Here is a 24,121-nt window from a genome sequence, read left to right as displayed (position 1 = left end):
AGAAATCCTGCCCTGAGAAGTAGCAAGGACTGTTACCTCAGCATCTAAGGTGGTGATACCAAGCAAAGAAAAATCATAAGAGGTAATGGGCTATCCTTTCTTTCAATGGCACAAAACTGATCAGGCTAGCCAGGATGCTGCAAGAAATAGTGAAGAAATTTTTCATTCATGTCAGCAACAGGACTTATTTATACTTATCACACTTTTCAAATCCACAAACAAATCACAGAAGAGACTAAAATTCAATGGTATTTTGGTTCTTATTCAACTTTTTATTTCATAAAATTGCTTTAAGTTTACAAAAAGCCAGTGAATATTTGTATCAAGTCATTCAGCTGAAAAATAGTTGGAAAATTTTGTTTGAAATACAGCATGAATGCAAATAATGTGATCACTTTGTGGGATTCATTATTCACAGTAATTGAGTCTTAGCCGTAAACAAGTTTTCCTTCCTCTGTGAACTCCATATAGAGAAGAAAAGGAATAGGTTTCATTTGAGTGACTTCCTCCTTGTGCTCTTAACTGTACTTATTATACTACTGTCCTCTAGTGTTCATGGTTGAAAGTTTAAATATGTATTTACAGATTTAAAAAAAATAGGCAAGACATAACTAAAATCTTTCTTGATTAAGCATTTTATATAAACAGCAGTATATACTATTGTATTCATAAGAATCAAAGCATGCCAACAAATTAAGAATCAGGGTTTTTTAAGCCCTGAACATTATTTCTAATGTAGAAGAAGAGCTAGAAAGAAATTTGGAAGTTATCTAGTCTGGCAGTCTCAAATTCAAAATACATAAGCTTCAAGCTTATTTCACTAAAGTATTTCAAGTATCTAAATCTTTGTTTTTCTAAACAAAAATTCGTTGATCAAATTTCCTCTAAATAAAGAGCCATATGACATGAATTTAGGGTCACCATCTTGAAATTTGAAATCCCTAGTGTAGTCCAACTGCCTCAATCTACAAATAAGACCCAAAGAAATAAAGCCACAACTCTAAGATCACACAATTAACTCTTGACACATAGTTTTCTAAAAGTTTAAATTGAGAGGCAGTATGGTATAGTTAAAGAAGAAATGGATTTGGAGTCAGATCTCTGTTTTAATTCCAGTTCTGCCATTTACTGGCTATATTATTTTGGACAATTCAATTAAATTTTCTAGACCTACTTTTTTCTCACCTACAAATTTAGGGGTTTGGACCAGATTTATAAAGTCATTTCCAGATTTAAGTCTACCATTTTATGACAACTGGTGAAGTTTACATAAAAATTCATAAACATTAATGATGTTAGATCATATACAAATTTGGAAAACATTTTATTTTCTTAATGAAACAATACACTCAAGTAAGTTAGAAGTAACTTATGCAGTCCATTGACTACTATACATTAAAATGGCCCCAAAAGCTCTACTGGAAAGTAATTAAGCTGAACAAGCCTGCAAACTGACCTCTTGAGAATATATTGTAGTGTACAATTAGGTATATTTGTCATTAAAACATGATACAAATTTTAATCAATTAAGAACTTGGCTGATAGGGATAATTTTAAGAAATATAGAATTGGACATGATGATATACTTCTCAGGGTCAAAAGATTCATTTGATTCCTGATTAGAAACAAATCTGAGTGGTAAAATATTTAAATGTTTTGTGTAGTGTTTAAAAGCTAATACAAAAAATGTAATTATATTCAAAGAACCTTCAGGACAAAGTTAATCTTATCTGGAACTAGAAATATTTTATTAGCATCCTAAAGTCACAGCATTTTTCTTCTATAAGCTAGTTTTTTTAATCTATTAATTGTTCTGTGATATTTCAGTAGCACTTTATACTCAATACTTTAGTCAAATTTCTGGAGTTAACTGATTCAGTTTCTGTTGTTTTGTTAGCGGCAAAGGGCTAGTCTCTAAAATGTAATCTGGAAGCTAACATATAAGAAATAATTTGGGTTTTCCAATTGCTTATATAAAAATCAAAGGCACCTTTCTTTTTCTTTAAATATCAACATAGATTCCATTGATCAAATAATCTAGTCTGGAATACTTTTTTCTCTGAAGGGATTCTGACAGCTTTCTGCCCAGTAGTATGAGACCTATTACCAAAAACAACAGTCCACAGAACAATGTGCCTATGAGTGTCCACTTTTCAAACTGAAGATGAAATGTATTTCTTGGAACAGTATCAAGTGGGGAATTGCCTAAACCAAGCCTCCCATTTTCGTGGGAAACAATTTTATTTTTAGCGAGGGAATCAACACTTGATGTTGGAAATGTAGAAGAGTACTTAAAATCACCATTGTTAGAAATTGGGTAATTGATGGTTTCATTAAACTGCACTGTTTCTGAGGTGACTTTCATGCTTGTAGCTTCCCTGGGCATTGTAGTTGTAGCTGTTTTTGTCATTATGGAAGGCTGCCTTGTAGTGGTTGTAAAAGCTGTAGAAACTGCGAGAGTGAGGGACTTTGGGGTAGTAGCAGCAGTAGTAGAAGAAACAGGCTGAGGCTCAGTGGTAACTTTTGAAAAAACAGCTAATTGCTGAGAAATTGAAGAAGGCATCAGAGGAGGGATAGTAGATTGCAAAGTAGCAGGTACTGCAGCAGTGGGGACAATGGATTGAGATGTAGCAGCTGCCTTAGACGGAAATACAATTACATTTTCAGACAATACATTAGCTACTTTTTGTTTTGAAGAAATTTCTGAGCTCTGAGGATCTCCTTTATTTTTGTATGCAGGAAGCTGTGAACTTAGTTTATTACTCTTATTTACTTCTTTACCCAAATTATCCTGGAATTCAAACTTCTGAAAAACTGTAGCTTTTGGCAAAATATTAGTATGGTTCAGTTGAGTTGTCAACTGGGCAGGATTTCTGACTCCTTGTGAAGATTTTCCAGTTAAGTAAAAACTTTTTGGGGTTGCATCTGGATGTGGTAAATCAGCTGTGTGCAAAGGAGAAAAATCTGAAAGTATACAGAAAATAAGAGTATTTAAGAATTTTCTTGCAAAAAGGTTTAACAAGTTAACCATATATCAATTTATGAAACAGACATTCACAGATGGTGAGTGAAAATGAGATTTCATGGGAACGAGGATTAGTGTGGCCCTGCCTTCCAGCGCCATAGGGCTAACCTGAGTAGGTAAAGTGCTAGAAGAAAGAGTGGGGAAATCTTTCACTAATGTCAGTAGGAGGAAGTATTGACATAATACATAATTCAAACCCACTGATAAATGACTGGAGAGTCTTTAAAATTTGATGGCACTTTAGTTCTGACTCAACTTTTTTACTTCATTAAAATGATGCTTACAAAAAGCCATTGAATATTTGTATGGCAGATGTGGATGGACTGTGAAGGGAAGAGTAATCATTCCTAAATAAGGTATGAACAGTGATATTTCATGGTTCCCTTTCCTTGAATCAGGGATACAATTTCCCAATATTCTTTTTACAGCTTACTTGCAAATAGCCTATACATACAGCTGGCTACACGTTGCCTTCACCAAATCAGTCAATCAACAAACATTTGTGTGCTTCATATGTGGCAAGCTCTGTGCTAAGTGCTAGAAATGTAAAGAGAAAGCAAAAGCAGTCCCTGTTAAGTCACAGAATTAGAAAGGACCTCAAAGGCCATCTAGTACAATCCTGACTTCACTTATTCTGACTTTACTTCCTTTTAATGTAAAAAGCAAAACGAAAAAACCCAAAAACAATCAAGCAATTTTTGTTTGGGAGGAGAGGTGGAAAGAGGTAGGAACTAGTTTGGAGATCATAAACTTTCAGGGTATAAATGTATCCTATTTATGAAATTATCCAGTAAATATTCACTATAAGTAGAAACCTCTGGGTTTTGTTTTGTTAATTTGATGTCAGACGACTCAAAATATGACTGTACTGTTGTGATGGATTTTTTTAAATCAAACATATCAAATGTATCCAAATGTGTGTAGAGGCTATGAAATAATTTTAATTATTCTCTTATTGTTCAAAGAGGAGCTCCAGAAATGTTTTCATTAAAGAGTTTCTAATCAAGGAATAGATATGTGTGTGTGTGTCTGCATATTCTTGGAAAGTGAAAATGAAATTCCATTCAAAAATCTTATGTGAGAAAATTTTCTTCTATGGTTTCCTAATTCACTTGATTTCAATTAATAGGATTTTTCTGTTCTCCACTTATCTGGATTTTGTGGAAATCTTTACATAATTTAATCCCCTGAATACATATTTTAAAGAAATACAAAAAGAGTAACCTGAGAAAAATTTCCTGCCAGATGGTTAAATAGTGAGAAGATAAGGGAACCAGTTATGCCAAAATCCTACAAAGGGAATAGAAGCAACAACTAACTCCATCCCCATCCTACAGTGGGTAGAAAAAGAGGAAAAGAGAGAAGTGAAGGATGAGGAGGGACAAAGGGAAGGAAAGAGAGAGGAAAAGAGGGGAGAAATTACCCAAAGTAAAAATTACCCAAAGAAGGAGAAATATAATTATAATAATAACACATTTATAGGGTACTTTTAAGATTTATAAATGCCTTAAAATATTATCTAATTTAGTAGTCAACACAACTCTGAGAGGGAGATGCTACTTTTATACCCATTTCATAGTTGGGGAAAATGAGGAAGAGAGCTTAAGTGACTTGCCCAGGCTCTCACAGCTTTTAGGTATGGTTTACATTTGAACTTATGTCTTCCTGACCCCAAGTCCCATGATAGACACTATGCCATTTGGCTTCCTGATGATAGTTTTTTCTTTGGATCTATACTGTACTGTACAGTTCAGGTATGTTACCACTCTTTATGCATCAAGCAGAATGATCCATTACTTTCCATATCTCCACCCATTTTGGGGAAAGTGCCATGAGCTAGAAAGGTCAATCTAGTCATTCCCTCCCCCCGCCCCCTTTCATAGAAAGCAGAATTTATTCATTTATTTGTTTTCAACATTCACTTTTATAAGATTTTGAGTTCCAAATTTTTTTCTCCCTCTTTCTCCTCCCCCTTCCCCAAAACGGCATGCAATCTGAAATAGGCTATACATGCGCAGTCATATTAAATATATTTCTACATTAGAAATGTTGTGAAAGAAGAATCAGAATGAAAAGGGAAAACCATGAAAAAGAAAAACAAAAAGAGAGAATGTTATGTTTCGATCTGTAACCAGACTCCATAGCTCTTTCTCAGGATGTGGACAGCATTTTCCATCATGAGTCATTTGGAATCGCTTTAGATCATTGTATTGCTGAGAAGAGCCGAGTCCATCAAAGCGAGACATTGCACAATGGTTGCTGTTATTGTGTACAGTGTTCTTCTGGTTCTTCACTCAAGCACCAGAGTTCATGTAGGTCTTTCCAGATTTTTCTGGAATCTGCCTGCTCATCATTTCTTACAGAACAATAGTGTTAGAAAGGTCATTCTCATACTCTACATAACATCAGGTCAACAAATACAGAGCCAGTATAAGAGGAGGTGCCATGAAATGTTCCCCACGGACTCTGATCAGGGAATTAGCCCTCTTAATCTTCAGTTCCATTATCACCTTTCCTTATGTCTCCCTCATTTCCATTATCACCTTTCCTTATGTCTCTCAATAAATCTAATTCTAACCTAGCTCTAATTCTCCCCCAAATAAATCTAACTCTAACCCTATCCCTAACCTTAACCTAAACGCATCTTAAAATAATGTCCCTAATCATAAACCTAAATTTACTGACCCTAATTCCTCTCAGATTTTGTCCTAAACTCTTAATACTGAAATCCCCATCTTCATTTTCCTCTGCTACTTCCTCATTTCTACTTCAACTTGAGAAATTTCTGTTGCTACCCTTTTGATACTCCATGAAGTGAAAAGAATTCCTTTCCCTTCTTAATGTTGAAAGGATTCTTGTCCAGCTGGTAAAAAGGGGATAAGATAGACTTCCTGCACTGATTTTCCCATCCTGCTGTAAAACATGTTGAAATTCCTCCTGGCCCCCCATTCATAATGAGAGGATTCCCTGCTCCCCACCCCAAGGCATAGAGCCCTTCAATATCATATTTAACATATTTAAGTAATAAGTTTTACCCTTCTTCTACCCCTTTTACCACTCTCATCTCTGAACAGAAATATTTAATTGTAAGTTTTAAAACTGCTATACAACAAATAAATTCCATAAAATAAGAGATCCTAGAGATAAAATTTCTTCAGATATGCATGTTGAAACTTTAGTGGAGGGATAGAAAAAAATACAAAATAATTCAGTAAACTGGATCACAAATGTATAGAATAAGTAAAAAGAAGTCTCTAATTCAATAAAAGAAACGTATTACAAGAGATGAAAAAACAATAAAGGAAACTGTGAAGTGATGCCTGAGAACTAAAAACCTCAGGGTAAGTGAAAAGTAACAGAATAAAGGAAGTGAAGCAAAGAGTAATAAGTATCAAAAATTAAACTTAAGGGCAAGCTTAGATAAAATAATTTGAAAAAATCAACTATGGATGTGGAGGATAAAGTAATAGATTTGGAAATAAAGAAAAAGTAAATATCAGACTATTTGGACTACCAAAATATAAGGATAAAGAAAACTAGACATTCTATTAATTAACTAATGGACAAGTGGGTAGAACAAGTAGATAGCATGGTGGACCTAGAGTGAAGAAGACCTGAGTTCAAATGTAGCCTTAGACATTTACTATCCATGTGACCATGGACAAGTCACTTAACCTGCTTCTTCATCTGTAAAATAGGGACGATAATGGCACCTACCTCTCAGAGATGCTGTGAGGATCTAATAAGATAATGTACGTAAAGTACTTTGCAAACTTTAAAGAGCTATAGATTCCCCAACTGATAACTGGTCAAGGATTATGAAAAAGTATTTTTCAGGGGAAGAAATCAAAAGTATAAATAATCAAGTGAAAAATGCTCAAAATGACTAATAATTAGAGACATGCAAATTAAAACAACTCTGAGGTACCACTTCATACCTATCAGTTTGGCTAACAGGACAGAAAAAGAAATTGACAAATGCTGGAAGGGATGTGGAAAAATAAGTCCCAAATGCACTATTGGCAGAGCTGTCCAAAACTATGTCCAAAGGGCTATAAAACTGTACATACCCTTACTAGGTCTATACTCCTCCCCCAGAAAAACTCACAAAACAAAAATAAAAACAAAAAACAGTAAAACAACAACAGCAACAAAGGAAAAGGAAACAAATCAGTACGAAAATTTTATAGAAGTTCTTTTGTGCTGGCAAAGAATTGGAAATTTTGGGGATGTTCATCACGTGAGAAATGGCCAAACAAGTTATAGCATATGAATATAATGTAATACTACTGTGCTATATGAAATGATGAAAATCTGAAAGGACCTCTATTCTGATGCAGAATGAGGTGATCAGAAGAACAATTTACATAGTAACAGCAATAGTGTAAAGATAATCAACTGTGAAAAACGGTAATCCTGACCAATATGATGAAAAATACTATTTCCAGAGAGAGAACTGGTGAATTCAGTATAAATTGAACCATTTTTTTCTATTTTTCTTATTTATCTTCCCTGAAAATGACTAATGTGGAAATATGGTTTGCATTGTTTCATATGCACAATTGATATTGTAATTCTTGCCTTCTCAATGGGTGGAAAAGGGGGAAGAAGATGGGAAAGAATTTGGAACTGAAAATTTAAATTTTTTTTTTTTAAGTAAGGAGCTATAGAAATACTAGCTATTGTTATTAATTAGAAAAAGTTTTCCAGGTAGAAAAGATCAAACAACACTGCAATTAAGAATACAGGTGTCCCCCTAACATGGAGTAATTTTAAGTAAGATATAGAAATGTTAGATTTCAGAATTACCAAGAAATTAAAAAAAAACTTATGTATCAAAAAAGGAAAAAAAGAAATTACATTTCAAAAATTAAAGTAATATTGGAGTTTTCAAAACCCACAAAAAAACCCTATAAATCTTTAACAAAATATGCAGAAATCATATTAGAGAATAGGATTTAATCCCTAAAACACATAGCCTATAAGTATCATGTTTGAAAATGAAAGAATATATTTCTTAGAAAAACAGGACTTAGAAGAATTTACCAACAAAAATTTATAACTTAAAGACATCTTCAAGAGCTGTAAATGAAGAGCTCCAAATAAGCTCCTAACAAAATAATAAAATGCTGAGTTTTTTTATATATAGTTAATATTTTATACATGTACATCATATACATGCTTACATTTACATACGTAATAAGGGAAATAACATTTTTCTAACTGTAATAGAAATAGTCAAATTAGAGATTGGGTTCAAATTAAGTATTATGATTGATACAAAATATAAAGTGCACTAAAATACATTTATATTTCCTAAAAAGCATTTAACATAAATGAGAAAAACCAATGATAAAAAAGAAGTGGCAAAAGAGAAAACTGAAAATCCCAAAGTCAAAGTGCCTATGTATAATAGAAAAGTTGAATTTCATGAAATTATAATAATCATCTAAAAACAAATAAACATAATGTATTTTGTTAACTAGTTATAATATTTGAAAAGACATAGAAGATTAAAATAGATTTCAATATATCCAGAAAACATCAAGAACAACAAGGTAATATCAGAAGACAAATCAAAATTATTACTTATAATTGTGAATATTCCAAGCTATCCCATTAAAAGAAAAAATTATATAGGAAGGATACAGCTAGATTGAAATTTAAAAGTTTGATGTAAAATAGAATATACAAATGCAAATCAAAAAAATACAAGTGGTACTAATGGTATCTTATAAAACAGAATTCAAACTAGAAAACATTGAAGGAGACATAAGGATATTATCTACTGATGAATGGAAAAATCAACAACAAATATGTACCACCTGGCAATTTATAAGAATCAAGCAATAAGACAATTGAATACATATAATTGGGGATTTAAACATTATATTATTCTAAATATCAAAATCAAATAAAAAATAAATAGTAAAGAAGTAACAGACACAAATGGTTTATTTAATGTTTTTAAAAATTACATTACCTTTCAGTTTCCTATAGGTCATAACTCCCTTTGCTGGTTTCAATGGACAAGCTTCTTCACTGGGACAGTAAAACAAGTAGCAATTTGGTTGTTTAGTTGCCTTTCGGGCATCAAAGATGATCAAATTACACTCTTTGTTTCCTACAATGAAATACTGCAAATTAAATATTTTACATAAGTCAGTAAACATATGTAATTTCTTACATTACTATGGCAGACTGAGGAGGAAGAAGCACAGTATTTTATATTCTTACATGATCATCTATGTTCACAACCAAGACAGTTAAATCATTTCCTTTCCTTTTACAAAAGTAAAATGAATTTTGTTGCTTATTTTTATCATAGATCATTTATTATAAATATAGAACTAAATATCAGCAAAATTAAATAAATTTACAACCACTTAGATTTGAGTGTCAGTAATTTCCTCTAAGTCTCCATCAGCTTTGCTTATCCATTTATTCTCAATCACTTAGTCCTTTTATATGGCTGTAATTTGTGTGTACTCTCTTCTCATGGTGTATTTATTTTTCCTTTGAACTAATTCTTAATGGTCTTTCTAGATTTGTTTATACTTCTCAAACTGAACTATCTTAATTGATTTATGATATATTAGTATGTTAATACACTTTATTCAATTGTGATAGCAAAAAACTGGAAACAAAATGAGTACTCATTCAGTGGCACGTGATTGAACAAAAGGTCTTGTATATGTAGGTAACATGGGAAGATTTGCAAGAATTGGTAGAAACAGAAATATGTAGAACCAAAAAAAATATACATAATGACTACAATAATGTAAATGAGTTTATTTCTAAATGGAAACCAGAGTGATTGACTGAAAAACCAACCAGTGATGGCTCTGAAAAATAGACAATAAAACATATCTCATTCCTCATGGCAGGAATCTGGGATCTCATGGATATTGGCACTCCCTGAAGTTTGCATTGTATTTAAACCTTCTCATCCTTTTCATGGCAGCCTGTAAATGCTCTGTAGAAGATCCATTCAACATATTAGAGATCTTCTTTTAGTTCCTTCAGTGTTCAGCAGGTGACAGTGCAACCCTTGTGCTATGTATCTGATAGCTCCCACTCTCACTAAATGACTAGCCAATCTCCTTTTCTAATCATATATGTCTTAGATGGGATTGTATCATTTATAACACTTCTTGCTTGCAAGATATAACTGACAATATTCTGGAGCATACTTAAGACCCAGAATATGTCCTTCCATTGTCCTATATATCTCAGAGTTATAATATCCCATATAGCATCACCAGAACACTGAAGTTAGATAGATATGCTTTTGTTTCAGGGAGCAACTTTGGTGTATTCTACAATTATTTTTCTACCTCTATGTCCTTTGCAACAACTTTTGGGGGATATATAGCAATTGTCATTATGATAATATTTTTACTTATGCTTATAATGAGAACTGCAAGGCAAAATGATGAAGTATCTCATGAAATGATGCTTCTTGTCATCTTTGAGTGATTGAGAAATGAATGGAAAAAGGCTTTACCAGTCATTTACCATGTGCTATAAAAAAAGAGAGTCCTTATTCTTAAGGAATTCTCATTATTAATTCAGGGAGTCAACATCAATTGGAAGGTTCAAAAGCAGAACAAATTGCAAGACCTAGGGATCTTTAGAGTGTACTGGCAAGTCAAATGGCAATATTTGAGGATCTAGGGTGAGCAAGCAAAAGGGCAGGTGTCAATGCCTGAGGATCCAGGACTGGCAGGACTGTTGTAAGACAGAGGTAGCTAAGTGGCTACCTCTGGAGTCAGGAAGACCTCAGCTCAAACTTACTAGCTATGTGACTCTGGACAAATTATTTAACCTCTGATTGTTTCAGTTTCCTAAACTATAAAATGGGGATCATCACAGTACTTATCTCACCACAGTGAAATAATACTTTGTAAAGCACGTAGTTCAGTGTCTGGCACATAGTAGGCACTTAATACATGAGCACTTCATTTTACAAATGAGGAAACTGAAATGTTGAACAAATAACTTGTCCAAAGTTACATTAGTAAATTTCAGAGAAAGAATTTGAACTGAGGTCTTCTAACTGCAAATCCATTATTTTTTCCATGATACTTCATTGTCTTTTTCTGCACAGCATTATAAAATTTCAGAGGTGGAAGAGACTTCAGTGAATGGGTTGTACAAGCTCTAGCTAAAATATAATTCTCATTACAATATCCCCTGTAAGTGATTGTTTAGACTTGGCTTGAAGAGCTCCATTGAAGGGGAACCCACTACTTCCTGAGTCAATCCCTTATACTTTTCCATAGCTTCAATTGTTAAGAAGCTTTTCCTTAAATGAAACCCAAACCTGTCTCTTTGCAACTTCCCCATTAATTCTGTTTCCTCTCCCTTTTTAGAACAATTAAATTTGCTAACAGTTAGTCAGTTTCACTGGTATTTATTTAAAAAGCTGATTTTATTTATCACTGTAATTATTCTTTCATTTTCTATTTTATTCACTTTTGTTTTTAACTTTATTCTCTATCTTTTTAACTCTTAACTTTTTAACTCTCCTGTAGAATGTTGCTTTTTTCCTTCTCTAGGAACAGGTTTAATTAATTGATCTCTTCCTTTTCTCTTATGAATATAGGCACTCAAAGAAACAACTTTGCTTCAAAGAACTCTTTTGCCAGTATTCCATAGATTTTGACATGTGAAACTATTGAAGACAGTCTTTTAAATCCTCAATTATTTTTATTTTCTTCAACATAACATTGTTTTTAATTGTTTTTAGTTTCCATGTAGTTCTATGTAGTATACTCAAATTATTGTAATTTATTTCTAATGTTGTTACACTGTACTTTGAAAATACAGTAGGCATAATTTCTGATTTTTTGAATTTGGAAACAGCTTATTTGATCAGGTTTGTGAAGGTTTTATGTGTACTTGAAAAGAAAGTGTTCTTTTCTCCCATTTAATTCTCTAATATATGTTATTTAGAGTTTTAAAAACAAGCAATTTAGACATAATTTCTCTATTACCTTTCTAAACATTGAATTATCCTGTTAATATTATATATATTCATTTCTCATATTACTAATAATCTAATAATTTAACTGTTGAATTAAAACACTTAATTATTTAATTAAATGATTAAATATTCATTATCATAGTGTTAAATATTTGTTAGTTATTATTACTTTCACTTTTATGTAATAGTCTTGTCTGCTTCTTTCAGGTTTTTCTGTTTTGAATACATCCACTAAATAGAGATATCTCCCCAAGGCTTTGTCCAGGGTCCTCTTCTCTCTCTAAGTTGTCTCATCAGCTCCCATGGGCTTCATTATTATTTCTATGCAAATTATTCCCAAATTTTTTATCTTTCCCTAATCTATCTCCTGAATTTTAGTCATGTCATCTATTGCTTGCTGGACATCTCCACCTGTTTGTCCCATCAGCCTCTCAAACTCAACATGTCAAAAAAAGAACTTATTATCTACCTTCCTATTTCTGTTGAGAATACCCCATCCTTCCAGTTCTCTATATTCTGGTCCAGGCTTAGCTCGATCTAGTCAAATGATTAAGGCTCAGGATTAGGATGAGCCATTTGGGAATAATATAATGCAATACAAAAACTTTAAAATGTGATAAGATTTTTTAAAAGAATGCAACTCCTTATGAAATTTAAATAAAACACTACTCTCCTTCACCTCCATGTTCACTATGCCAATTGGCAATACTTATCCAGGAAGGCATCCTCATAAGGTAATCATTGAGAGTTCTATTAAAACTTCTGGAGCCTTGATTATCCACAGGCTGGAGTTTTTAATGCTTCAGGGGGCAAAGAAGCCAAACCAATAGTTAAAACCCAGTCTTCCAGGTAAACCAAATACAGAGGGCAGCCTCCTTTATCCCCTTGAGGGAAAAACAAATTGGTTGAAATAAAAGTAGCATTGTTTCTACTCAAGCTTGTAACTTTGAATCATTCTCAACTCCTTTCTCTTCCTCACTTTCCATAGGCAATTAGGTGGCCTGTGCTAGCTGGTAACTTAACTAGAGCACCACTCATTCTGCCCCCATCCACAAAACTTGGAAGAGTAGATGGGGCCAACTAAAGCCCTGGCCATCAGCCATCTTTTGAATGTGGGGCTGGGCTGTAACATCTTGCAACCAGCCTGGTGGAACAGGTGGAGAGACCAAGATTTGTGCAGTGCTCTTACCCTGACCATGCCATTTCTCTACTATAATGGCTCCCTATTGCCACCATGATAAAATACAAACTCTTCTGCCTGGCTCTCTACAATTTAACTTTCCAACTTTATACTACTCTCCTTACATCCTATACTCCAGCCAAACTGATCACCACACTCAATATTCCACCTCCATTTCCATGCCTTTGTACAAGCAGTCAACTATGTCTTTAATGTCCTCCCACCTCACCTCTATCCTTTATAATCCCTAGATTCCTTCAAGGTTCAGTTCATATGCTACCTCTTCTATACAAAGCTTTCTCTTACATTACTGTAATACTATTATGTGGACTATTTGTGCCTGACCTGTGGTGGAGCATTCCAAGCTGATCAGCCACAGTAGGATACACCGTACCTTGACTCCAACATAATGGTGTCATTTTGGTCCTCTTTGAGAATGAAGGACAACAGCCAACTGTAATACTAGTGTGGATTTACCTCTCTTCTCAAATTACATTGTATCTCTTTGTATAGGAGTTGTATTCTCCCCAGTAAAATGTAAACTCCACTAGAGTAGGGATTGTTGTATTTTTTACTTTTTACCTAGCATGATGTCTTATATACAGTAGATATTTAATAAGTGTATTCTGCATTGAATAAATATTTACAGAATTAATATTTGAGGGGTGATTCTATAGGCAGTCAGGTTTCTACTAATCAGTCATGGTTGACTGCTCAACCCACCCTCTTAGTCACTCAACAAACAAGACAAATATATTTAACACCTCCCCATGAGGTTTACCACCTCACCTCACATTATCACATGATTCTATGTCTCCCCTTTCCTCAGCCAAACAAACCCAAGATAATATTTTACTTTCCTCCTTCTCAACAGATTGAAAGTTTTTCAAATCTTTGATAATTAAGTGACTTGAGACTCCTCTAGATCCTAAAAACGTCAGGATCACTAGTCTACATTGTACACATTGTACAGTTTGGGACAGAAGTTTTTTTTTAATTGCTTTTTTTCTTTTGTCTCCTTCCAGGTCTCTCTAAAGTTCCCTAATTTTGACTTTATTTTTTTTATACAGCTGTAGTAAATGTGTTACTGATTTTGCTTTGCAGCTCAAGAAATATCACCTTAAGATACAATGTTTATTCTTTTTTATTTAAGACTCAAAGATATTTTTTCTAGTTGAGGATACTGTTTACAATTTTGTTTTCTGTATCACCAAACTTTTTTTCCTTTATGACAAAATGAGATATTCTAAAAACTGTCTATTGAAATGAATTGTCTAAGTTAGCAAAGAATTTAGTTTTCAACTTTTTTGGTGTTGAGTCGTTTTTTCAGTTGTGTCTGACTCTTTGTGACCCCATTTGGGGGTTTTCTTGGCAAAGACATTGGAATGGTTTTCCATTTCCTTCTCCTGCTCATTTTACAGATAAGAAACTGAGGCAAATAGGGTTAAGTGACTTGAGGTCACACAGCTTAGTAAGTGTCTGAGGCCAGATTTGAACTCTGAAAGATGAGTCTTCCTAACTTCAGGGCCAGCATTCTATCCACTATGCCACCTAGCTGCCTAACCTTTTAAGCACCACTTGTTATTTTGTAATCTCAAATATTCACTTATATCACACAATATATGATGGAAACTACATCAAAAGAAAAAAGAAACAAAAACAAAGTAAATCTTTTTTACCTGTTATGTTTTTTGTCAAACAGCCAAAATTAATGCAATCTTCTTGAGTTTCTGTATGTATGGGCTCAATGCCTCTGATTCCATTAGCAAGAGATGACTGGATGTCAATCACGACATCTTCTAGGCTCTTGGTGTGGCAGCTCAGACTAATAGATTGTGTTGGCATCAGCGCACAAATCATTACAAAAGCATAAGTCAGGCCCAACTTTACTCTGAAGGACATTTATGATTTTAACTAAGGTTCAGCTTTCAAAATTCAAAGATGATGAGGTCTCTGGCTTTCTTATTGCTTCAGAGGCAACGCTCAGACAATGGAATTCTCTGGAATTCTGTAGCTCTGGAACAAATGTCAAGAACAATGAATCAGAAGGGGGTTCCTTTAACAAATATAGCTAAGAAAAATTCCATTTAATTCAGACTTGAAAAAATTATCAGTTTATTGGTGGTCATGACAGAACATAGTTAAGTTCATCCATTCTGATTATTAGATGATAAGAAATGTACTAAAAACAAACTAGTCATAAAAACCTAGCAGATGTTTAGCACCAACACATGATTCTAAGGTTGGTTTGGGTCCATTATTTCACTGTTGCCCTGCAGAGGGATCAAACTGTCAGCTTAGGCTGTAGGTGTCTATAAAACTGCCAAGTACTTCCCTAATTGGAAAATGTTTAACAGACTAAATTTTAAAATACAGTACAATAAAGATAATGTTAACTTGTGGTTTTCTAAGTCACTATGCAGCTGACAGGGATCCATTTCTGTTTGAGTTTGACACTACTGATGCAGAAAACTCCTCACCTTCTGGTTTCCTGTATATCTGGCATAGGTCATACAAATGCACCATTGGGTCCAGAACAAGAGAAGGCTGGATTGTCCTCAGGAAACTGGACATTTAATGACACCAAGATTCTCCTAGAAACTAAGGCCCATATCATCATTCTGCCAGTGTTTCTACATGGCTATGAAATATTGAATGCAACACTTGATAAAAGGCTTGATAATTAATATCAGATAGAGGGCAATGGAAAGGTTCATGGTGGATATGAGCAGGTTGCAACACGTAAGTATTGAGAGAAATTCTCATTAACATATTGATGTGGAGGTAGAGGAGCCCAGCTCTCCCACATGAACTCTGACAAAAGGGGACCAAAAATAGCAATGATCGAGAAAGCTAAAGAGAGATAGAAGTAAGCATCTCTACCCAGTCCAGGACCTCACAATATGATGAGCAAAGGTTGGACAGGAGAGGCAGAAGATAGCTCTGGTAGATGACATGAAAGCTGCAGGCACTCTGAGTGAGAACCTTCCAGGGGGCCTAAATATGCCGATGCTGGGGCTACTACAAGAGAGAAGGATGTCAGTGTGAGCTCTAGTATTTGGAGCCTGAAATCAATGGGATCTCAGCTCTGAAAGTTGAATATGCAGGATGAGGCAGAACAAGCTTCTGAAGGACACTGCCCATGGATTCAGGGTGGGGCCCTTAAGCAGAAGCATATTAGGAGAAAATGCCAGCTCAATTACTGGACATACTGTCCAGGGCCTCATTGAAGACTTGAAATCAACATCCAAGTAGGAACAGAAGAGGCTAAGAGGAGAGGAAAACAACTTCCCATTGGAAATCATGCAAGGAGAAGGATACAGAGAAAGGCTTAGGCAAATATCTGCATTGAGCTGATAGGAAAGAAGGCAAAAAATAGTGATTGATTGTAAGAGAGAGACAGACATGGTCCCAGTCTCATCATCCAGAACTTTGGCCAGATAGCAACAATGACAGCCAGACTATAAAAGGGACAGGACCAGACAGGGCCAGTTCATACCATGCAAAAATGTGGAGTGAGGGAATGAAGTGTCACAGAAAAGCAAACTTCAGCTTCAAGGGGAGGATTAAAATGAGAAAAAGTAGAATAACCAGTCATAATGGTGTTGACTAGGGGAAGAAAGGAGGGTCAGAGGAGTAGGAGCAGAGCACCTCAATTATAGATTACTAGTGTTGATCATATTCTTTTTGGGGGGGGTCACCTTCTTTGTAAAGAATGGAATAGGAAACAGAGGATAAAGTAAAAGAGAATATTTTGGCTAACAATTAACAGTCATAACTGTGAGCTTGAATAGGATTAATACACTCATAGAACTGGGGGAAGGAGAATGGATAAGAAAACAGACTCCACCAACATGTTGTTAGTAAGGCATATACTTGAGACATAAAGATTCACATAGAGTTAAAATGAGAGGCTGAGGCAGAATTTATTATGCCTTAAGCAAATTTTTAAAAGCAGAAGTGACAATTACGATCTCAAACAAGGGAGCAGTAAAAACTGCCATGGTTTTTTTAAAAAAAAAAAAAGATAAGCAGGAAAACTACATTATGCATAAAGACATCAAAGATTAAGAAATAATATAAATACAATACACATACACACACACACTGAATGGTATAACATTTAAGTACCTAAAGGAAAAAGTTAATCAAATTATAGGGAAAAACAGATAGCAAAACTAAAATAGTTGGGGATCTTAATATGCTTCCTTTAGATCTAGACAAATCTAACAAAAAGATAAACATGAAAGAAATTAAGTAACTGAACAGGATTTCAGAAAAGTTATATTTGAGAAATAGATCTCTGCTGATTGCTGAATAGGAAACACAAGAACATGTGTCTATGTATATTCATGTGTGTATGTGTGTGTATACATATATCTATACACATAATATGAGTTCTATATGCCACATTAAAAAACATGTGCTCAGGCACAAAAATCTCATAAACATAAGCAGAAAAATAAAAATACTGAATACACTATTTGCTGACCAAAATACAATAAAAAATTTTAATGAATAAAGGGCATTTAAAAAGATTCAAACTTATATGGTAGGTCAAAGAATAAATCATAGCAACAATTGATAACTTCATCAAAGAAATGTCAACATACAAAAACTTTTGAGATGCAACCAAAGCAGTCCTTAAGGAGAAAATTATATCTCATCAACAAATTGGGTATACAACTTTATAAACTAGAAAAGCAACAAATGGAAGCTCAATTAAATACAAAACTATAATTTCTGGAAATCCAAGAAGAAATAAAACTGAGAAAATAAAAATGTTGAATTGATAAGCAAAAAAAAAAATCAGAAGCTGATTTTTTGAAGAAATTAGCAAGTCTTATAAATTGCTAACTAATTTGATTTGAAAAAGAAAACCAACTTACCATGCTTAAAAATGAAAAAATCACAACAGATGAAAAGAAAACAAAGGGAATTATTAGAAATTATTTGTAATTATATGCTAATAAAACAAATAACATAAAAGGATGAATATTTACAAAAATGTAAAATACCAAGATTGACTGAATAAGAGAAAATTTAAATAACCCAATCTCAGAAAATGAAACTGAATAAGCCATATTGAAATTCCCAAAGAGGGGGAAAACAGGATTATATGGATTTAGAAGAAACTTCTTCTATCATACAGTCAAGAAACAATTAATTCAATATTATATAAAATATTTACAAAAATAAGTAAAGAAAATCGGTGGGTATGAATGGATTTCAATTTATTTCATTGGAAGAAAAAATCCAATCAATGAGATCACAGATCCAACTGAGTATTTTAATATTTCAGTTAAAAGACTCCCAGTGGGGAAAATGTCCTTCACCTTTGTAGATTGGCAATTTGTCTATGATCTCTATATTGGAATTGCCCTGGGGCACTGAGAGGTAAGTATCTTATTCTATGTTTGGGTAGTTTGAACCCACATCTTCTAGACTGACAGGGCTGGCCTTCTATTCATTCTGTTACACTGCCTTTCATAATAAATATATTGTTACATCTCATTAATGCTTAAAGCAAAGGAAGATATTGCAGAAAGGCACTGGAAAAGACATTTATCTACTTTGATTATTGAAAACTTTTCGTTTTGGTTTCTCCTTCCACCTAACTAGAAGAAAGGGAAGAAGAAATGAATATTTGTCTTCATTTTAAAATTTATCACAGTGCCTGGCACATAGTAAGTGCTAGATAAAAGATGATGATGATGATGAAGGTGATGATGATGGTGGTAGTGGAGGTGATTATGATGATAATGATGACAGCATTCTGGAGGTGAGGAGGTAAAGTTTTAATTTTGGCAATTTTTCTTTCCCAGTGCCACTCTGCATACTACTTTTGAGATACAGCCAAAGCCACCTCTTTCTAATAGGGGTATGAACCTTTTATTTTGTCTCTTTTGCTTCTCTTTTGCCAGTGATCCTACTTGGTTATTTATTCCTTGTTAAAAACAAGCACTAGTGATAAATATGAGATAGAAACTGACCTGAGCCAAGCTTTGCAGTATGGGGAAAAAACCTGTTTTTGGTGCCCCAATCTCTGATTTCTATGCTCTCCCCCTGCCCCCGCTCCAGATCATAGGATTTCCATCGTGAAGGAAACTTAGAGATCTATTTTCCATCTCAGGAAATTGAAACCCAGAGAGGTTAGGTAACTAGCCAAAGTCACATAAATGTTAGGTAACAGAATGATGGTTCAAGTCCAGATTGATCCTCTGGTGTCCCTCAGTGTCCTTCTTCTTTGTTATCATCTCTATTAGAACTGAACTCAGAAAAGATCTAAGGATCCTTATACCTTAGAATGAATTAATTTTCAGTGTGATCTCCAAAGAATTGTTGCCTTTTACTAGCAGATGAAAACTCAAACCAAAAGGAAGGTCTTAGTACTCATAGAAATTTGTGCATTTGTTCTCTTTCCCACTGGATTGTAAACAGAGCCTTATACAGAACCTGCTTAATAAATGTTTGAAGAATTGAATTACTGTAATGCACTGGATACCACAATATAACAGGGTGTGAGAAGTATGACTAGATCCATAGTATAAGAACCCATAGTATATAAAAATCCTTTTAATAAGCATTTTATAGACAATAACTTAGTTATTAGCTTCTGTATGGATGAGGTAGGCTAAAAGTTAGATAAGAAAAAACATGCTTATTAAAATTTTCCTGTTAACCTCAGACCTTCATTTAGTTTTTTTTTCTTTGATGACAATGCACTAAGAGGAGCCAGAAAGTCTCTTTACCTATCTCTTTGTAAAGCTTCTTGGGAAAAGGCACACACCAATGCAACGCTGTGAGGTTTAAGAGAAATCCCTGAAGGAAGAAAGTAGAAAGTAAACTGGAATGGATTCAGCAGAACGGTATTTAAATCCTGGCTAGGTGTCATCCTGAACTCCTTATTCTCCCCCATTCCAATATTTGGCCAAATCTGGTTGAATTTATTTTTATAATATCTTCTGTGAGTATAACATCTGTCTCAATGCCTGTTAGTATGAGACTCATCCTTACTGGTAGAGATGAATGCCTTGCCCAATGGGAGAAGCAGGATTCATGAAAGGTAAAGAGCTCCAGCCTTTACCAGTTCTTTTTGAGGATGCTTTAGGCAGCCAGTCCTCTTTGGGATTGGTCAAGCTTCAAGTCTTTTTTGGGACTTATCACTTTGGGTATTCCTGGCTTCCAGACTGAAGACAGAAGATGGAAGAGACCAACCTCACTTCAGGCTGCTGAAGGGAAAGATTGGGAAGACATGAAAGGAGCTAGTAATCTCCACCATGTCCCTATTCCTAGCTTGCTATACTAGGGACTTCATTGAACTTCCCCCTTGAGTGAGATCTAGGACTCTTTCTCTTGTCTGAGCTGAGTTATCTCAATCCAAAGGGGAGGACTCCTTCATTTTCTACTGTCTGGTTTATATTCTCCTATGTATATCTTCTCTGGTTTCTGTTTCGCTACAATTTGGAAAATAGGGTTCCTTGTTATTCACTATGTGTGTTTATTATAAAAACAGTAGTAGGTATAAAAGGGTTCAAACTTTGGATATAGAGCTTAGGGTCTCCCTTCTTTCCAAATGACACTTATCAGAAGTTAGATGGAACCTGATCATAGCCCTTGATATGATCAAACAGATACAATACTAGTCTGGTACCTACTTCTCTCTGAAGAGAGCAGAGTGGCCTTTGGTCCCAGCCTCCTACTGGCAAGAATGAAAGACTTCTACGGAGAAGGGTGGTGGGAGAAGAGGTTAGAGACGTCTATTTTGCCTCTCTTCTAGCCATATTATGAGCCCTACTCTTGTTACATATGGGGTCCATTTTCTTTGCTTTACATACATTCCACCTTCTGTCCTCTGACACAGTCATCAGCCTGGGGCAGACCCTCATTTTCTCTATGGACTACAGCAATAGCCTACTGGTTGGTCTCCCTGCCTCAAGTCTCTTCTATCTACTCAGCTGTCAAACTAATCTTTCTAAAACATAAACCATGTCACCCTTCTCCCATTCAATAAATTCCAGTGGTTCTCTATCATCTCTAAGATCAAATAGAAAATTGGCATTTGAAGCCCGCCACAACCTGGCCCTTTATATCTTACATCATTCTTCACTCCGCCCCCAGACAAATGCCCACTCTACAATCCAGTGACACTGACCTCACTGCTCTCCTTCAAACAAGATTCCCCATCTGCAGACTCCATCTAATGTTCACTGGCTGGCTGTCCCCTTTACATGGAATTCTCTCCCTCCTCCTCTCCATCTTCTCCCTTCCTTGAGGTCCCACCTAAAATTTCCCATTCTACAAGAAGTCCAGTCCCCCTTAATTCTTATGTCTTCCTTCTGTTGATTACCTCTAATTTATCCCATATGTATCTTATTGGGATATGGTTATTTGCATATTGCTTCCCCCATTAGACTGTGAGATGCTTGAGAGCAACAACTGCCATTTACTTTTCTCTGTATCCCCAATACTTAGCATAGCCTGGCACTTAATAGGTGCTTAGTAAATGCCCATTGAGAGGCTGCTACCTGTAATGACCTTAAGAAGGTCACAAGCATTCTAGGTCTCAGTTCCTTATCTGGGCATTGTATTAGAGGTCTCTTCCAGGTCATCATCTTTGACCCTCTGATCCTATGCTATTACTTGCCCGAGCAGTTTGCAGAATCTAAGCATCTAGTCAGAAGGGACCTCAGAGACTTTGTAGTATAAATTATATTAGAGCAGGAATCCTCCCCATGACATCCACAATAAGTGATCATCTAATTCTGCTGGCAGACTTCCATTGATGGGGAACTCACTATCTTCCAGACATATTTTGGACAGATTTAATTTTTAGAAAAGTTTTTCCATACATGGAGCAAAAATCAGCCTTTTAACAGCTTCCACCCCTAGTTCTTAGCTTTACGCTCTAAGGGCAAACAAAAGGAGTCTTCACCCCACCTTACCCACCTCACCGTACCCACCCCACCCTCTCCCCACCTCCACACACATATTCAAACAACAATCCCTCCTGGCCCCACGTGAAAACTCTTAAGAATATAAATAATTAATGGAATGTGATGGTAGGTCCCCTGGAATTGACAGGTGCCTGATCGGAGAAAGAGGTGCGAGGGAAGAGGGGGAGGGGGTGTGCTTCCTTTTCGGATCCCAGTGGGTGTCATTGGGAATGGGAGGGGGCGCGGTTTTGTAAAGCCAGGAATGGAGACGCAGTTACCTTTGCCCAAGGATTCCAGGGAAAGCCTGATGCTGCCTGATGCTCGAAGAACTTAGTTGCAGGAATGCCCACGGTCACTGAGAAGGGTGGCAAAGTCCCCCAAACAGTTCCCTGCGGAAGACTGCCTGCAAAGTAGGAGGGGGAGAGGAGATGGGGGGTTGTATCCTACGCAATTGCTTCCTGCTTCCGTCACAACAGCCCAAAGTTTGCAGGGGGGAAGGGCTAAAGCTGAAAGATTACCCCTGCAACCCGGAGCTGCTTAGCTCCAAAATCGAGCCCTTTCCTATCCGCGCCAAGGCTGAGTCTGGGGCTTGGGGTGCTCTGGGGGCCTTTGCGACCAAGGCCACTGGCCTCAGATCTGTCTCTCGGGAGCCAGGAAAAACCTGGGAGAGATGCTGGGCCAGGGCCAAGGCTGAGGCTTAGGCTCCCCACTGGAGGCTGCGGGCGGCTAAGTACCGCCCTCAAATCCTGGAGGGAAAGGTGGTATTCAGTGAATGGGCGGGATGCCGGATTTCCCTTTTGTTCTGCCTCGGGCTTCTGGGACTGCAAGTGTGATTCCCCCTCTGTGCCTTGCACCTCACTGCTCGTGCTGAGGGTTTGAATTTCAGTGATTTCCAGCCAATTGAGAATCAATGAAAAAGGATTTTAAAAAATTGTTATCGTGATTCTGTTATCCCACCCTCCTGTCCCTCTCTCCCAATCATGGACTCGTAGAATTAAGAGATGGAAGAGATTTTAAAAATCTAATCCAATCACTTCATTGTAAAAATTTTAATTTTATTGATTTATTTGTTTTGACATCATCCTCATTTCTGAATAACTCTCTCAATTTTACTCATTCAATCTATCCTTTGTAACAAAAAAAAAAGAAAGAAAGAAAAGCAGTTTAACAAACTAACCAACACATCAAACTACTCCGACAGTACATACAGGGTTTCATATCCATATGCCCTGGCAGGACCAGCATTTTCTCATATCTTCTTCTGAGACAAGAGATGGCACCAGAAAGAAAATAAAGATTCTGAATGGTGGAAGGGTCTAGAGAGTAAATTCCAGGCCAGTGAAAATGCAGAGACAGAAACTAAAATGCTGAGTTCGAAAAGAGGCTAGTTTGCCCGGAATGTTGTTAGCAGAACTACTGACCAAAGGTTCAGGAAAGATCTGATAAAGTGCTAACCATAATTCTGAGTGATATAAATAAATATTAAACTGGTCAGATGTGAACTTGTAGGGTCAGTGGGAAGACTCAGAATAATGACCTCATGAAGGCCATGATAGGACTTCTCTAAAAACCCCGTTGTTTTCCTCTCTTGAAAAGGACATTCTTCAACCTAGTTCACCACACCACTTACTGTTACAGTATACTCCTTTTTCATCTCTTGAGATCTGTAAGCCTTATTATTCATCTGCCACCTAATTCTATCCTTTATAGCTAACAATCTCCCACCATTTGCTTCTTTCCCAACCATATATTATTCAGTCACTGAGTTTACTGAGGGTAAATTTGCTCTTATAGATATATAAATATATAGATATATACCAATTTGCTCTTATAGATATATAAGAGCAAATTTACCCTCAATCCCTAACTCCTGTTTTCTTGTCACCCCACCCCCCACCCCCATCAATCCTTTTGCAAATATATATTGTTCCAACTCACTCCTTTCAACATGGACTGGAAATACTGTTCCATATATTAAACAAAATTCCAGA

General features: G+C 35.6%; 1 protein-coding gene across 1 annotated transcript; it reads right to left on the bottom strand.

Moving 5' to 3' along the window:
- Positions 1–251: 251 nt before the first annotated feature.
- Positions 252–22,845, bottom strand: MANSC1 (MANSC domain containing 1). The gene is made up of 4 exons (XM_072653925.1): positions 22,409–22,845; positions 14,874–15,210; positions 9,009–9,149; positions 252–2,964 (listed from the first exon to the last, which is right to left on the bottom strand). Exons 2-4 carry the CDS (start codon positions 15,094–15,096, stop codon positions 2,003–2,005), a joined length of 1,326 nt encoding a protein of 441 aa, XP_072510026.1. The 5' UTR covers positions 15,097–15,210; positions 22,409–22,845; the 3' UTR covers positions 252–2,002.
- Positions 22,846–24,121: the final 1,276 nt, after the last annotated feature.

This window comes from Notamacropus eugenii, chromosome 3 (genome assembly GCF_028372415.1).
Source record: "Notamacropus eugenii isolate mMacEug1 chromosome 3, mMacEug1.pri_v2, whole genome shotgun sequence".
NCBI classification, from domain to species: domain Eukaryota; kingdom Metazoa; phylum Chordata; class Mammalia; order Diprotodontia; family Macropodidae; genus Notamacropus; species Notamacropus eugenii.
This window is presented reverse-complemented; position numbering and strand designations above follow the sequence as displayed.